Source organism: Phyllopteryx taeniolatus, chromosome 3, assembly GCF_024500385.1.
Source record: "Phyllopteryx taeniolatus isolate TA_2022b chromosome 3, UOR_Ptae_1.2, whole genome shotgun sequence".
NCBI lineage: Eukaryota > Metazoa > Chordata > Actinopteri > Syngnathiformes > Syngnathidae > Phyllopteryx > Phyllopteryx taeniolatus.
This window is the reverse complement of record NC_084504.1, coordinates 7,134,799-7,153,030: the sequence shown is the minus strand read 5'-3', so window position 1 is coordinate 7,153,030 and position 18,232 is coordinate 7,134,799. Positions and strand designations below refer to the sequence as shown.

General features: G+C 43.1%; 2 protein-coding genes and 1 long non-coding RNA gene across 3 annotated transcripts in view; 1 reads left to right on the top strand and 2 right to left on the bottom strand.

The window, feature by feature from the left end:
- Window positions 1-2,111: 2,111 nt before the first annotated feature.
- On the bottom strand, window positions 2,112-8,012 carry vps37ba (VPS37B subunit of ESCRT-I a). Its single transcript, XM_061766716.1, has 4 exons — window positions 8,001-8,012; window positions 7,601-7,772; window positions 3,014-3,096; window positions 2,112-2,603 (listed from the first exon to the last, which is right to left on the bottom strand). Exons 1-4 carry the CDS (start codon window positions 8,010-8,012, stop codon window positions 2,112-2,114), a joined length of 759 nt encoding a protein of 252 aa, XP_061622700.1.
- Window positions 7,634-18,232, bottom strand: part of abcb9 (ATP-binding cassette, sub-family B (MDR/TAP), member 9) — a 26,095-nt gene continuing 15,496 nt past the window's right edge. Inside the window, exons 12-13 of the mRNA XM_061766724.1 lie at window positions 17,736-17,918; window positions 7,634-7,772 (exon numbers count right to left, since the gene is read on the bottom strand). Coding sequence (XP_061622708.1) covers window positions 17,860-17,918 — 59 coding nt within the window. The 3' untranslated portion in view covers window positions 7,634-7,772; window positions 17,736-17,859. The remainder of the gene's footprint in view (window positions 7,773-17,735; window positions 17,919-18,232) is intronic.
- LOC133474753 (uncharacterized) lies at window positions 14,980-15,804 on the top strand. The gene is made up of 3 exons (XR_009787610.1): window positions 14,980-15,105; window positions 15,252-15,317; window positions 15,403-15,804. It is a non-coding gene; the product is annotated as an uncharacterized LOC133474753 (long non-coding RNA).

Below are 18,232 nucleotides of genomic sequence, written 5' to 3'. Positions count from 1 at the left end.
GCATTTTCAACACAGGACACTAGATGGCCGTCTTGTTCAATGTAAAATTACTGTCAATGTAAGATTACTGTACAGTACCCACTATAGATACGTGAAATTATGTGATGTCAATTACATGTCTTAATGAGAAAAGAAACTGATACAAAAATCTGAGATTTATTGAACTTGAAAATAGCATACAATTCCACCTAAACATTCAGAATAAGTAAACACCTCAACAGTACACTGAAAATATCACCAACCACATAAAACCATGGCTACAGGTATCAGGTCAGCCGAACAGCAGCTAAAATAAGTATTAAGAGGAGTTTTCAGACAAAGCACAAAGGCCATGCACAAAATAATTATCCAGTATTCAATAGAAATGCTTTTTCACAAGTCATTGATGATTTAGCTTTCAAATCTGTAATCCTTATACTCTTGTGGGTAAATACAACTGACAGATGACATTTCAAAGCCCTGTTATTTCACACATGGGGTAAAAAAAACAACATGCAAACATATTTTAAGTCACGCCAGGCATATCTCAGCACAATATAGGAAGAATAGGGGTGATCACAAGCACCAGTAGGTACAAAGCCTAAGGATGTCACACTGGCACAGCCACAATGCTCTGGCCTTCTGCTTCTTGTGAGAGCAAACACTGACAGACTTGACAGTCATAAAGCTGCTCTTTTCAGACTAATCAACTTTCCCAACGTGGCCAAGTCCATGAGGAGACTAGAGAAAATGGAGCAGTCAGCAGGACGTGGTCAATGCCACTACACCTGTAGGCACTCATGGCTCTTAAACAGTGCACAGCAACAGCAGTAAAGGTGAAAAGTGATATTCTGGATACACCACAAAAGATGAATTCCAAGTCCAATTCCTAGTCTTGCAAGTCCCTCTTGAAGAAATCTGGTTTGCATGTGTACAAATGTTTCTGATCCACATATAACACATGGCAGACAATGTGACCAAAGATTTCTTTTGCAAAAAAAAAACAACAACAACAACTGTCAAACACAGTAATGCATGAAGTCTGCAGCCTCACACTGAGCGTGTAAGCATATGTTTGAGATCAACCTAGTATAGGGTTAGGGTCAACTGAATTGTTGGAAGAAGCTCCAGACCAAACCAAGGGTGTTGAAGACAAGAGAGACACGAAGCGCTGCACACATGAATCCAGAGAAGACACAAAAACAAATTGTACTGTATGGCAATATACAAATCCTTCATCTCAGACTTGGCTCAGCCACCCATCTTGTCAAGTCCCTTTTGACATCTGCCCTGATATTGGACTACGCGCAAAAGTCAGCCCTCTTGAATAAGGCAGGTCTGGACCTTCTGAGACACGTTGCATTTTGATTCATCAAACAAAGTTTTCCTTTACATGTTGATCAGTCTAGACTGTTTTTCATTAACATATATCTATTAAGTACTATTTAATAAAATTATGCTGAAATTAAGTGATTTTCTATGTACCATGTGAACGTGTATATATATATAAAAAATAAAAATAAAAAGTCACAGCGTAGATGCTTTCCCCCTGAATATATTCTGGGAAATGATATTTTTGTCAAAACACAGTAAATATGGTCTCTGTTTGCATACACACAACCAGTAATATTAGTATGCTGCAGTTGGAAAACAATGACTAAGTAAACCTACTTTCCTCCCGAGTTCCAGCAAAGCTTCAGGAACATGCCGGGAGAGTGGAGAGATCAAAAACTAATAGACTTAAAGAGCTGAGGGCACTAAATGCAGACAAAAAGTGCTAATAGATGACAAGTTCAACAGCCCACACACTACAGCTTGTGTCATTATAGGCTACACTGGGCGCTGCCTCTGTGAAGATTTGGGCCAACTGGAGGCCAGGCTGATATTGCCATATTTTGTTGTAGTTTGGAGTGTTGATGGGAGTGGTGAGTGAGAGGTGCACACATATCCCCACAATTACAGATAGACATCAGCTAAACGTTGCTATTGCAGACGTTGCAGGTCTGCCTTCTGGTCTGTCTGGGGTTGGTCATAATCAAAGATGGCAAACGCCACGTAAAATTGTTCAAGAGTTCCAGTAGTGAAGTGTCCTTGGCATACACTGTTAACTCTTGGGTGGCAATGGCTATTTTTCACTGAATGATGAAGCCAGGCTGCGGGGCCACACGAGAGGGGGTTCTCTGTGGCAAAGCAGGTGGGTACTGCGCTAAGAAAGGATAGCCTGATGAAACATTCGGATAGGGTTGGCCCGTTCTGGGAGGAATTGGCGGATATGGTGATACAGCATAGTAGGTCGAAGGCTGGGGGGGAACAGTTGGAGCTGGATTTAGTAGTGGGGCTGTCTGGGATGGGGGAGGCGGAGGCTTCCTCCTGGGTTGAAGTAGAGGGGATGAGTCACTGCCTGCCTCAGTGAGGAGGGAGGAGGAGGGCCTGGCTCCAGCTGACATATCCTGAGATCGGGAGGTCGATACGGATGCCTGTGGAAGCTGCTGACCCTTCAGCACCATCTCCTGCAGCTTCTCGATCTTCACCCTTCTCAAGTGCGCCAACTTCCTCTGGTTCTGGTAGGAATCAATGAAGGCTTCCAGGGTCATGTCACCATCCAGGAAAGAATCAGCCATATTCTATAGTAGTGAATACAAAGATACTTCTATAGTGCAAAGTGTAAAATCCAACAAAGAAATTGGTATAGCAAAGATTATGTCTGAGTAAATATTTTTTTTCCCACTATAAGGTGTATGCAGTATCAGCTGTTCCATATTATTTTACCAAAATAAAAAGCTGAATGTGTACCAGTAGTTTTAAATTCTTTTTTACTAAAAACAACTTCTGTCTCGTTTCAACCACTACTACTGCTTAAAATATCAGCACAGAATTAAAGCAGTTGCAATGATAAAACAACTGACCCAAATAGTAAATGATGTCTACCACATTTTTACAGAAAAATACTTTGTAGATGAGAATATCAGGCAGAGAAATTGCTAGCAGGTCACTGTGAATAATGCAACATTTATGGAGACGGTGATGTAATTACCTCTGTTTCCTCCTCTATTTTGGCTCCCTCTGCCTGCAGTAGAGCCAACAGAATGTCCAGTGATGTGTTTCCTGACTTGTGGTCTGGGAAAAAAAAGAGTTATGGCGCAATAACATTACTATTGGAAAGTTAGGTTTAAATGAGTGCTAGCAGACTCAGAAGATGTTATTCTTCAGAGAATACGTTTTGTTATGAAAACACATGCTTGTCACACAGAGCTGAGCCAAGTTATGCAAAATGTGCCACTCCTGGCCCTGTGACCAGCACATCCCAACAACCACAACTGCTTTCTGTTTACCCAGAAGTTGTTCCACTGACTCAACTGAAACGATCATGTTACCTCTTAATCAACAAGGAATGTATTTGTTTTATCTGTGCTCCTAAGCAAGCCTGAAAGTCAACACCAGTACTCTGGTCAGATCAACAACGAAGGGCAAATTCATCAGGCTTGTATGTCACTGCTTATTTGCCATCCAAAATGTTCACTTAACATGAAATGTGCCAAAGATTCCATCTAGGCTTCAGGTAAATCTGTTGTTAGATAGTGAAGAACACTAACAAACTCAATTGTATTACAGCAGTGTTTCCCCAACATACAGTGCCGTGAAAAAGTATTGGCCCCCTTCTTAAATTCTTATTTTTGCATATTTTCCCCACTTTAATGTTTACGATAAAACATGTAAATATCAGACAAATGTAACCCAAAAGAACTTAAAATGCTGTTTTTAAATGGTAAATTATTAATTTATTAAGGAAAAAATAAATATTGATGATGATGATCTTGCGTTAAAGTGGGGAAATTATGAAAAAAAAAAAAAAAAAAATATCATCATGCTACTAAATCACGAATTACCGCCTCCATGGCTGCTTTGTTGCCAGATTATTATGTCCAATAATGCACGGACAACAACTGTGTGCTAATGACAATTTTATTCATCATTGAAGTTGGGTTAAGGACAGATAGCGCATGTAAGATGCCCGCTGCTCCACTGTGTGTGTGTGTTCACTGTGATGGGTAAAATGCAGAGAACAAATTTCGTGTGCATGCATGTTCATGACAATATAGGTGATTCTTCTTCTTCTAACTAGAGTAACGACTGTTGGAATAGCGCTTGCGACCATGAGACTGGCAAAGCGTATGCATCTTCAAATACAATGAAAGCACAAGACAACTAGCAACAGGGAAATAGAAATGCATAATTGTCTGTAGGCAGATGACGTTGCCGAGTCTGACAACACACTGTGCTGTGGATATCTTAGAAAGGCTAGTTGAAGCGTAATTCTGAGTGATATTTTAAATTTTTTGGACATGGATGAGAGAGTTTGATGTGGATGAACTTGATTGACCTACACAATCCTGACCTCAACCCTATAAAACACCTTTGGGTTGAACTCGAGTGGTGAGCCGAGAGACATAGTCTCTCCAGCGTGTGCTGGGTCGTCCCCGCAGTCTCCTCCTGGTGGGACGTGCCCGGAACACCTCAGCTGGGAGGCATCCTAATCAGATGCCCGAGCCACCTCATATGGCTCCTCTCAATGCGGAGGAGCAACGGCTCTACTCTCAACCCCTCCCGGATGACCAAGCTTCACACTTGACTGTGAACCGCTCCAGTGAGAGTTGAAGATCACACCTTGATGAAGCCAACAGAACCACATCTGCAAAAAGCAGATATGCAATACTGAGGCCACCAAACCAGACCCCCTCTATGCCTCGGCTGCGCCTAGAAATTCTGTCCATAAATAACAGAATCGGTGACAAAGGGCAGCCTTGGCAGAGTCCAACCCTCACCGGAAATGAGTCCGACTTATTGCCGGCAATGCGGACCAAACTCTGACACTGGTCGTACAGTCCTTATCAGGGAGTTCGGCACACCATACTCCTGAAGCACCCCCCACAGAAATCCCTGAGGGACACGGTCGCCTTTTCCAAGTCCACAAAACATATGTAGACTGGTTGGGCGAACTCCCACGCACACTCGAGGACCCTGCCGAGGGTGTAGAGCTGGCCCACTGTTCCACGGCCAGGACGAAAACCACACTGCTCCTCCTGAATCTGAGATTCGACTTCCCGACGGACCAGCATCCCTGAATAGACCTTACCAGGAAGGGTGATGCCCCTGTAGTTGGAACACCCTCCGGTCCCCCTTGTTAAAAAGAGGGACCACCACCCAAGTCTGCCAATCCAGAGGCACTGTCCCCAATGTCCACGCAATGTTGCAGAGGCGTGTCAACCAGGACAGCCCCACAACATCGAGAGCCTTTAGGAACGCTGGGCGAATCTCATCCACCCCTTTCCACAGAGGATCTTTTTAACCACCTCGATGACCTCAACCCCAGAGATAGGAGAGCCCGCCTCAGAGACCCCAGACTCTGCTTCCTTATAGGAAGGTGTGTCGTGGAATTGAGGAGGTCTTCGAAGTATTCTCCCCACAGACACACAACGTCCCGAGTCGAGGTCAGCAGTGCACCATCCCCACTATAGACAGTGTTGATGGTGCACTGCTTCCCTCTCCTGAGACGCCGGACGGTGGACCAGAATTTCCTCGAAGCCGTTCGGACATCGTTCTCCATGGCCTCACCGAACTCCTCCCACGTCCGAGTTTTTGCCTCAGCAACCACCAAAGCTGCATTCCGCTTGGCCAGCCGGTACCCATCAGCTCCCTCAGGAGTCCCACAGGCCAAAAACGCCCGATAGGACTCCTTCTTCAGCTTGACGGTATCCCTCACCGCTGGTGTCCAACAATGGGTTCGGGGATTGCCGCCACGACAGGCACAGACTACCTTACGGCCACAGCTCCGGTCGGCCGCCTCAGCAATGGAGGCGCGGAACATTCATTAGGTAAAAATATTTCTTTACAGGCATGTAACGAACATCTTGTGCCTAAAATGAATAATGTCTGAATGAAATATGGGAGAATATATATAGCCTTCTTATTTTGACACATTAAAAAAATTTATTCATTTCATTAGATAATAAAAAGATCTCTCTTTATGGACATGTTAAATGTCACAATAATATCGATATCGCAATATTCAACATATATTGCATTTCGCATGCTTTTTCAATATCATGCAACCCTAATAATAATAATAGTAATAATAATAAGTTTGCACTGTGAGCTCATATGGCTGTCTGGAATAGAAGCACAAACTTGGAAGAGTTGGAAGAGGCGTGTCGCAGTTCTGTCATTTCAAAGAGAACACAGGTTCATGTCTTAAGGCCTTGTCACACTGCACTTAGCAAAGCGTCTCACGCCCTCGACTTTCCCATTCAATGTGTGTGTGCTGAGGGTGCGTCAGCACGTTCTGATATGACGCAGAGCATCGCGTCAATGGAGAGGTTGTCTAAAAGTGTCGCATCATCGGATAGAAAAACGTTTTACTTGGGGCCTTTGATGCGCTGATGTCAAAAAAGCTCTTCCAATGGGAGAGAGGCTGGCGGAGTGATTTCTGAGTGCTATTTTGGCAGAGTTGTACTGTAAACGGCAAGGGTGGAAATGGAGGAAGGCATAATAATTGCGTTGTCCCACTATCGCAAACTTTGGGCCAGTAGAATAATTATATACAGAGACATCTCTGCGGGAGGCTTTCAAACTCCCCTTCAAAGCTCCCTGCTCAGCCTTAAATAGACCATCCATCCATTTTCTTCCGCTTATCCATAGGTCGGGTCGCGGGGGCAGGAGCTTTAGCTGAAATACACCTTGAAGCAATTTTCCTGGAACTAGAAAGCTCACGAACGCAATTAAACTGAGTTTCTGCCGTGAAATTAGTATGGGATATTCCCATTCTCTTTTTTTTTCCTGTTGCGTCACTTCCTCCTCCTTAAAATCTGCAAAGTTAAGGCTTTCCTTTCAAACAATGAAGAATACATATCGCCAAGTTGCGGTCCACTCAGCAAGGAAAGCCTCCAGACTTTTTTTCAAGGCTGTTTTGTAACCATTTCCAAATATGGGATGGCCGTACCCCAGTTTCGGTCGTCGTCGCACTTTGAGAGGGGGGCGTTTCACACAGACCAAGTGCAGTGTGAAAAGGCCTTTAGAGTACGACGATTATTGGTTTCGATACTGTATTGTTACAACCTTATGAGTGTAATTTTGTTTCTTTGGTTGACTAGAGACTGTATCATGGAATCAGGAAAAGAAATGTATTCAATATTCAATTGAGCATTATAGCAGGCTATTAACAGATTATACTATTGCAGAATTAATCTATGAAAATATAACGTGAAACTGCATTTAGTCCACACTAAAGAAGAAATTATTGGTCCTCTCAAAACAGAAAGGTGAACATTTCAGGATATTTGCATCAACATTACAAGAAACAATCCCTACATTTCTAGTAAAAAATCTGATTTGGTATGTATGATTAAAAGGAACATGTCCTGACCTCAAGACACATTTTCAAATCAAGTAGGTCTCTTCCTTTCATAATACAGTACTACCCTTCTGCCCCAAAAAATAAAAAATTAAACAAGATAAAAAAGTTTGTATGATCAGACATGCTCTCATCTTTTGTTACCATCCAAATGTCAAGCCTGTTATCAAAGTTAGACTGCGTTACAACAAGCATAATAAACTGCCTTTATACCTAGAGTGGTCTTGCGCAGCTGATAGGCGTCAAAGCTTTCTTGAAGACAGCCATATGTCTTAGTGAGTTTCTCTTTCTTGAGCTCCAGTCCAGGCTGGAGGGCAAGGTTTTCCTCTGCCAGGGTTCTGTTGTTTACCAGTGTTGTCTCTTTGCTTAGCTGGACTTCCTGCATCTGAAACAAAACAATATCAGCAATGTATTTTGGCATAATAAAGGGATAAAATTTACCTCCAAGATCAGAAAATAAACAAAAAAAAGTTCAATAGAAACATTAAACGTGATGTCTAGACAAAGGAATTTTTCAAGTTACTTACGTTTGTCCATAACATTATTGTGTCACTGATATGAGAAATAAATAGTCGATGTTAACAGTCTTTATACAAATTGCACAATGTCTCACAATCTTTTTCATGTCCACAACAATCACTTCTCTATTAAGCAACGCTGTATTACATCATCAGAAAATGGCTAACTTAAAACTGGAGATTAGTGGTTTTAAAAATATAAAATGTTCATATTGGCATGAAAACTGATAGTGACTGTAACAATACAATGATTGTGCTGCCCTAGCAATTATGACTATTAAGAATCAATTATTATGCTAATGAGTATCAAATGTGTTTCCTTTTCGATCTAGGAATTACTTGTATTGTATTTGAAGGAAAAGGCACGCCTTAAATTTCTCCAACATAAATTGCAAAAATAATTTAAATATTACATCACTATCTGCGGCCGGTTAGCACATCTGCCTCGCAGTTCTGAGGACCAGGGTTCAAATCAGGCCTCGCCTGTGTGGAGTGTGGTTTGTATGTTCTCCCCGTGCCTGCATGGGTTTTGTCCGGGTATTCCGATTTCCTCCCAAATCCGAAAAGCATCCACAGTAGGTTAATTGAAGACTCTAAATTGTCCGTAGTTATGAATGTGAGTGTGAATGGCTGTTTGTTTATATGTGCCCTGCGATTGGCTGGCAAGCAGTTCAAGGTGTACCCCGCCTCCTGCCCGCAGTTAGCTGGGATAGGCTCCAGCATACCCGCGACCCTAGTGAGGATAAGCGGTGTCGAAAACGGATGGATGGACATCACTATACAATGGACCATCTTGTGTGACAGTTGTTGGAACATGTAATAGCAGCAAACATTAATGCAGTTATCAGTCATGGTTACATTCCAATCTGCAATTAGATACACATCAAAATACTGAGGTAAACCTACATCTAAGTAATCACCAAATTTGAGCATGACACAGCAGGTCCAATTTTCTCATTAGCTAGCAAAAATGTTCCTACCCTCACCTATGGTCACAAGCTGTGGGTCGTGACCAAAAGAACAAGATCCAGGATACAAGCGGCCGAAATGAGTTTCCTCCGCAGGGTGTCCAGGCTCTCCCTTTTGATAAGGTGAGAAGCTCGGACATCTGGGAGGGGCTCAGAGTAGAGCCGCTGCTCCTCCGCATTGAGAGGAGCCAGATGAGGTGGCTCGGGCATCTGTTTAGGATGCCTCCTAGACGCCTCCCCGGTGAGGTGTTCAGGGCACGTCCCACCGGGAGGAGACCCCGGGGACGACCCTGGATACTCCGTCTCTCGGCTTGCCTGGGAACGCCTCGGGATCCTCTCAGAAGAGCTAGAGAAAGTGGCTGGGGAGAAGTCTGGGCTTCCCTGCTGAGGCTGCTGCCCCCACGACCAGACCTCAGATAAGCGGAAGAAAATGGATGGATGACTAAATTTGCACATCCAACCAACAGGCTAAATGTGCAAATGTCGGAAGCAATATACGTGAAGACTTCTGGGAAGTTGAACACATACCTTAATGTTACAAACAATGGAATATGTTTTAAGACTGACTCATGCATACCTTGTTTTGGTATTACACTGAACAGACATGTTGTACTGGATAAGTAGCTAAATACATTAAATACCATGGTCTTATGCTGAAGTCTTTACAAGCCAGTTTGTTCTTTCTTCCCAGCAAGCTAAAGATGAAAATCTCTAAATAGTATCCATACCTGCAGGTCTTGTTTGAGGGGGGAAAAAAACAACCATTTGCCAAGGGAAAGTCCCCTCTTGCTACACTCTCCATCCATTCATTTCAATTGGACTTGTCCTCATACTTTTGGCAATTCTCGAACCTAAGAACTTTGAGGCTGATATGCTAACCACTTGTCCATCTTGCTGTTGCTACACACTAAAGGGAAAAATAATCACAGTGACATGAACGCAAGTTAAAAACAATGGTACACAACAACACTCTCCAAGTTAAACCATTGCTGCAGTTTTAAAATGTTGGCCTTTTAGAATTAGAATCTTTGTCATTGCACAGTGTACAATGATTTATTTGATTTGTCTTTTCCCTGAGTGGAATGATTATACTATCACAACTAACTGCGACTGGTAGTTTGTCTGAAGCAAAAAAAGGATTGGCTTGACCAACACTAACAATAGAAAATAACTGAAGAAGTGACATTGAACAGTATGTTTGCAAATCATGCAAGGCTTTAGAAGGCTTTAGTTTTGTGAGCATCTTATGGTTTAAATCCAAGTGTGTTTTGATTTACTAGTGTCAATGGCAAAGAAAAGAAATATGAAGATTTTTTTTTCCCCCCCCCCAAGATGGCGCCTACCAGTATGGTCGCCTCGGTAACGCGCTCTCTAATATTGTTTTGTTTTTCTGTTTTTCGTCCATCTTTAGAGACCTTACATGACTCACTTACACAAGGGGAGACCTGCTAACCATCAAGGAGGCTACTCCGGACTTTCTGTCACCAACTTTCGCAAATCCGCTCAGTTTTTTCCCCGAGTTACTTACTTACCGTCTTCAGCGCATGGAGACGGAAACGGCGCCACAGAGGGAAGCGTGATGGCATTCAGGTGAAACTCCGCAAGAGAGGACACAGATTGGCGTTCCCGTCGATCCACCTCGCGAATGTACGCTCCCTACCCAACAAAATGGACGAGCTTCATCTTTTGTTAAAGACCAGTAAAGACTTCGGCCGTACCGCCGCCATGTGCTTCACGGAGACCTGGCTTTGCGACGCTGTACCCGATGGCGGCATCATGCTTCCGGCTTCCATATTCATCGAGCGGACCGCGACATGGAATCATCGGGGAAAACAAAGGGCGGCGGGATATGCTTCTATATCAACGAAAAATGGTGTACAGACGTCACGGAGCTCAGGACACACTGCAGCCCGAATTTGGAGTCACTGTTTTTGAACTGTAAGCCATTCTACTCGCCACATGAGTTCGCATCATTCATCCTGGCTGGAGTCTACATTCCACCTCAAGCTAACACGAACACCGCACTGCTAACGCTCACCAAACAAGTCAACGAAATTTAAACACCCGGACTCACTCCTCATTATTCTCGGGGACTTTAACAAAGCTAAACTCAACCACGAACTCCTTAAATACAAGCAGCACATCGACTGTCCTACCAGGGAAAATAACATTTTAGACCACTGCTACACCACGGTAAAAAACTTATACCGTGCTATACCTCGTGCAGCCCTGGGCTCGTCTGATCACTGCTTAATTCACTTAATACTGATGTACAGGCAAGAATTTAAATGCGCGAAAGCCTACAGTGAAAACAGTGAAAAAGTGGACCAATGAAGCAAAGATGAAACTTCAAAGCTGTTTAGACTGCTCAGACTGGAGTGTCTTTGAAAATTCAGCTGGCAGCCTGGATGAATATACGGACACTGTTACATCCTATATCAGTTTCTGTGAAGATGTGTGTGTACCAACAAAATCATTTCGCACATTCAACAACAACAAGCCGTGGTTCACTGCTAAACTTAAGCAGCTTCGCCAAGCTAAGGAGGATGCATATCAGAGCGGGGACAGGGCCCTGTATAATCGAGCTAGAAACCAGCTGACTAAAGAAATTAACATTGCAAAGAGGAACTAGGCAAGCAAAGTTGGGAAAACAGTTTAGCGTTAACGACTCTAAATCAGTCTGGCATGCATTCAAATCGCTGACTAATTACAAGCGACGATCCCCCCCAAACTGAGAACAATAGCACACTAGCCAACGACTTGAATACCTTCTACTGCAGATTTGAAAAGGACAGTTTCACCCCAAACCCATCCGGCTACACCCCCGACCACAATCACAACTCTGACTTCTGCGTTAACCATACATGAACAGGATGTGAGACGCATCTTCAAACAACAAAAGATTACCAAAGCGGCAGGCGCAGACCATGTGTCCCCATTCTGCCTCAAAGTCTGCGCGGACCAGCTCGCTCCAGTCTTCACACAGATATTCAATAGATCTCTGGAACTGTGCGAAGCACCATCCTGTTTCAAACACTCCACCATCATTCCAGTCCCCAAGAAACCTGCAATATGGGTTCTAAATTACTACAGGCCTGTCGCTTTGAAATCTGTGGTCATGAAGTCCTTTGAACGAAGAGTGTCACAGGTCCCCTGCTGGACCCCCTACAGTTTGCCTACCAAGCGGACAGGTCTGCGGATGATGCAGTCAACATGGGACTGCACTTCATCCTAGAACACCTTGACAGTGCAGGGACCTACGCGAGGATCCTGTTCGTGGACTTCAGCTCAGCGTTCAACACCATCATCCCTGAACTCCTTTCATCCAAGCTTCTCCAGCTCAGCGTCTCACCTGCCATCTGCCAGTGGATTTACAGCTTTCTGACGGGCAGGACACAGCAGGTCAGGCTGGGGGAGGCCACCTCATCCACACGCAGCATCAGCGCTGGGGCGCCCCAAGGTTGTGTCCTCTCTCCGTTGCTCTTCTCTCTCAACACGAACGGCTGCACCTCAGCGCACCAGACGGTCAAACTCATGAAGTTTGCAGATGACACCACTGTCATCAGCCTCATCAAGGACGGTGACGAGTCTGCATATCAACAGGAAGCAGAGCGGCTGGAGCTGTGGTGCGGCCAACACAAGCTGGAGCTGAACACGCTCAAAACTGTAGAGATGATCGTGGACTTCAGGAGGCATCCTTCGCCACAGCTGCCCCTCACGTTGTCCAGCTGCCTTGTCTCAACCGTCAAGACCTTCAAGTTCCTGGGAATTACAGTCTCTCAGGACCTGATGTGGGCGACCAACATCAACTCCGTCCTCAAAAAGGCCCAGCAGAGGATGTACTTCCTGCGGCTTCTGAGAAAGCACGGCCTGCCACCGCAGCTGCTGAGACAGTTCTACACAGCGGTCATCAAATCAGTCCTGTGTTCTTCCATAACAGTCTGGTTTGGTGCTGCTACAAAAAAGGACAAACTCCGACTGCAACGGACAATCAAAATTGCTGAAAGGATTGTCGGTACCCCCCTCCCCACCATTGAGGACTTGCACGCTGCCAGAACTAAGACAAGAGCGTGCAAAATCCTCTCGGACCCTCCGCACCCCGGTGACCAGCTCTTCCAGCTCCTTCCCTCAGGTAGGTGCTACCGATCAATGCAAACTAAAACTAGCAGACATTCCGACAGCATCTTCCCTCTTGCGATCAACTTCTTAAACACCTAACCTACAATTCCATTACAACATGCTGGCAATTTTTTGACTTGAGTTCGTTGTCACATTTCTGTGGGGCCAATTATACATTACTCGTGCACTCACTGTAGTTGTCTCGCCATGCTGCACTATTTGCATATACTGGCCACTCATGCCAGAGTAGCATCTGCTCCATTTGCACACTGATTGAGGAGTATCTGCAACATTTGCACAACCAACATTGTCCCAAATTATCGCACTACTTGTCACTTTAAACCGCATACACTCCTTGAAGTCTAGGCGCCCTTTGCACAATGTTCATTGCAATATTAGTCATTCGAACTGCTCTAAGTGCTAGAGGACTCTGCATCCTTTTGCACAATTGTCAAAAAAAAATAATAATAATGTACCGGCATTATCAGATAACTAGCAACCCTTTACTGCTCAGTGACTGTTTTTTTGTGAGTGTTTTTATGTCTCCAAAGTGTTCTCTGTCAATTGACTGTCTGTTGTCGTACTAGAACGGCTCCAACTACCGGAGACAAATTCCTTGTGTGTTTTTGGACATACTTGGCAAATAAAGAGGATTCTGATTCTGATGAGTAACAACAGCCGGCAACTGAATGTGTTGCTAGGGGTATATACAACAGGGGTACACCTATCTGTCCTGCTGATCACTACAATACTGTATATTCATAACAAGAAGAGTGGAATGTACACTGGTTGTAATCTTTACACATACTGACTTGCATCCTTCAGCCCCACTTTCTACATGTTCACAACACATCAAAGATATAGGTGAATAGTTGGATATTTTATATTATCACACTTGTATGACAGTTACACTTAATAAAGGTTCAAAGACGGTGAGACAGGTTAACCCTGAAACAATTCCATTGATATCATGTATTATGGGAAACATCTTTTTGAAACGTGCACATTACACAGATAGACCAGAAGGACAGATTGTACAGTAGTCAACCTTAGAGGTACCGCCGCAATTCTAAATGTGTGAACTCTGGTGACTGCCAAATGTAGCAGTCTACCTTAACTCATTCCCTGCAAATGCCGTCCAAAGACATCATTCAAAATCAAGCTATTCTCTGCCAATGCCGTCAAAAGACATCAATGGCGTTTTTTAACGGGGATGGGTGGGGGAGGGTCTTGTGCAGTTTATATGTGACCGTCAAGCCTCTGGATAACTGCAATGAGAAATGGCACCCTGTAGAGGGAAACAATGCCTTGAGGTCAACGTCCCTCTGTCAGATTGAAGAAGAGGAAGAACAAGGATGGGGCGGAGTGCAGGAGACAATGAGAAGATCCAAGCATAATGGCAGAAAAGAGAGAAGACAAAATGGGGGAAAAAAAAAAAAAGCTTTCGGTACTAGAAATTTATTGCACGAAGGCAAGAAAGATATTCCTGCGACCGACAGGAATGACACCTTAGATCACAGGTGTCAAACTGGTGGCCCGTGAGCCTGATCTGGCCCGCCACATCATTTTATGTGGCCCGCGAAAGCAAATAAAAATTGCTCATTGGGTTCTGGTGTAATACCATTGAGATATTTGCAAGCATTTTTTTTGTTACCAATCCCCCTTTGAAAATAAATGTAATATTTGAAAAACATGTTTTTATAGGATTCTGATTTCAAAACTGGTTATTCATCAATGTGTTGTGTATACTGTATGTAATTAGAATATATGTTTTAATCTTTTATTTATATGGGTTCAGAGAGGTAGCGGCCCTCCGAGGGGAGTCATAACTCCGATGTGGCTGGCCCGTGACATATTTGAGTTTGACACCACTGCCTTAGATCATGCGGGGGAATAAAGGACGACGCTCCAAGCCGATCCCTTTGTTGCAAAGCCATCGCCAAACATGCCGGGCCATATGGCGAGATAATCTCGGCCGCTTGCCAGTTGATCGTCTCCTGACCAGGATTTGAGTAAATGGGATCCGGAATCATGATGAGTGAACTCCCTCTGGATCGTCTGGAAGCAACAGCGCTTCATCCCGAGCTACGTCCGGATGATAATGGAGACGATGGTAACCCATTTCCAGCTCGCGTTAGCTACATTTAGTGAGCAAACACGCTCCTTCAATCCTTGTCACGTAAACATAATTTAGTCCCACTAGTTCACATTCCAATGTAACATCTGTTGCCAGTACTGATTTGAATTTTCCATTTCCAGCTCGTCCGTCTTGCAGTAATGGAACACCCGCGAGTCGAACGTCTTTTATGATTGCAACAAAGAACAGTAATGTGTTTTTTTTTTTACCCTCGCAAAACATATCAATAAAAAGTATTCTCTTCTAATCGTATGTATTGTTTAAAACTTACAGGTTATGCATTCCAGTGCGAAGAAAAAAGGTAATTGAAAGCTTTTTTTTCCCCTCCACGTCCCACTACAGCAATTTTAACAATTTATTTTTATAATAATAGTAATATTTCTAAACTGCACAGGTTGTGCTTCGAGCAGAGGTAGGGACTGGTTTCAAAGACATTGACAACCACACAACATCCCATTCACCACCAACAACAAATAAAATCCAGATGTGGATAAGTCCTTGCTAGATTTATGTGCAAGGTAATAAAAACCTAGACTATTGAGCAAACGGTACAGGAGAATTAGGCGGAAAAATGTGCAAGTGTGGGAGTCCCATTTGTTCATCCATTTTTGTCTAATGTAAATTATGTACATAGTTATACTTGTAAATAAATTATTTTTCTGTCAAAAGTACTTTCTCAGTGTTTTATGTTCAGATGTTTGAGATTTTCACAAAAGAAAAACAAATATTGGTGTCAAAGTCATTGATCTGATGGATCTGTCTGCTTTCCAAAAAGGCCGTTTTCTCAGTTTTTTTCCCCTCAGAAACAGATTTGGCTGAAACTAGCCTATATTTGACTGCTGATTACTGAAGAACGGTATAAGCTACAGACAAACCTTTTTTCTGATGGAAGAAGAGAGTCCATCTTTCTTTTGGTGGTTTTGGTGTTTGCATAGTCATAGTACAAAATATTCTGTGGTGCTTGAAAAAAAATGAGTGAAATTGCTCAAAAATGCCTGGCAGTCTGGGGGTTCCCTGCTCAGGAAACAACATGAGTTAAGGATCTTAATTAAAAAGAAGAGAATAGAGTAGTTTGGGCTTGGGCATGAATGACAAATGCAGGCAGGTCTCAAAAGCTCTTTGACAACAGGTGCAATTTAGTAACAATACGACATGCTTCTGTTTTTGTTGTTGTTAGTAGGTACAATATGAGGTATTTATCATTAAGCAAAGAGTGCCTCATGTGTGAGGACATGTTGGGTTATACGCAAAATACAACATGCAGTTTTGGTGAAGCAAGAATTGAGAATCCAGGTAAGGTATTGTCTTCATATAGCACATTATTGAGGTCCACTTCTGTGCACACCTAAATTTCAGACAATGACACATGACACCCACTCTCTTTGTTTCCATTCAGTGCCTTTTAGCGAGAACTACCATCAGAGCACCTATGCAAGTTTTTACTTGTTTGAACCGCTTCTCATGACTAAAGTCAACAATTGTATTGTTGTTCAAGTAAATACACCCCTCCCACTCTGTATCTTATGGAAAGAGGAAACCATGGAGACTGACTGACAGGGTGTGGATAAGAAACAGAAAGACTGACTCACAACCCAGTAATAATCTACCTTTGTCAGGTGAAGTGAATGATCCCACTTGAACCCTCTACCTTATGATTGACAGTAGGGAAGGGAAAAGTCATTCGTGTACTGTACAAGAAAATCACACTTACATCTTAAATGATCTGAATGGAATCGAAAATAAAACGCTCAAGTAACTTGAAAAAATCCTTTGTCTAGACATCACGTTTAATGTTTCTATTGAACTTCCCTCACGGGATGAATAAAGTATCTGATAGAGGGTGAACTCCTCACATGGCCACGTGTGGCGTATATCACAATGTAATAAATGAGTGCAATAACAGGAAAATTATCCTGAGCTACTGACTCAGCAAATTACATTGGCGCCGTAAACCCAAGATCAAAAGTCTCGATTTTGGAGTTGAGTTAAGTACTGTAGCACAAAATCCCGAGTGTAAATCACAATAGTTAGTGTGACAGCATTTCGCTAGCTTCTGTTTTACGGAAACACTGTTCTCGCGATATACGAAAAGCAGGTTAATGTCTGTCAGATTAGATAATCGAGATAGTATGTTCACGAGTTAGCCAATAATTAGCAGGTTTTGCCAGTGCTGTCTGGCAGGACGACACGTAACCGTAAGTGTCGTGTCGTAGCTAGGAAACTTCTTGGCATGTTTTCCCGTGACTCACCAAGACAGTGGTTCCTTTAAAGGGTCTCACCCATATTCCATCAAACTGTTGGAAAATCTGCATTCAGATGTTCGAAAAACATCTTGTCTGGACCGCTGTCGTAAACTGAATACACTAACGATCACTTGAGACAATGTTTGCTCGCCAATGTTAAAAATATGTACATTTGTCAACAAGTGAAACCACTTTAAATATATTTATTTATCTCTGTATATTGTTATTATAATTCAATGACAAATATTCATACAATGTCGAGAGGGGCGTTTGGTGGGAAAACAAAACAAAGGGTTCAAGAAACAGTAACCGACAAGAGAGCCAGTAGCTAGCAACGACGACATTAGCAAAAGCGTAACATACCTCGTCCATTGCTTGAATCATTTTGGTAAGTTTTTCGTCGTCCTCGAGAATTTCGTTGAGCTGTGTCAACGAGTACTCGCTGAACTTGTTGGAAAAGTTGGACATTTTCGCTGTCGTCGTGTATTTATCCTCGGCTACGGTCCCTCTTCTCCCCTCTGTTTGTGACAGCTGACTGAGCTTCTCCTACAGGAAGTACATAGCATACAGGCCCAATGTTGCATTCAAGGCCAGTCGGAAATATATCGAAACACCTTAGGTTCATGTCGTATAATACGCATTTGCGAGAGAAATAATGCAAACAAGAAATAGATCAAATAAAAATGAAAAATAAATAACTATTTCATAGATACGGCAAACCGGGAATACATCAAGTAAAAATAAGTTAACTATTTAAGCGCATTACCAGATTGTTGACAAAAAGCTAAATTACAGTACTTACAGTACGAGAATAACAAATGAATCGTCACTGAGGATTCAAAGTAGTATACAGTAACTGC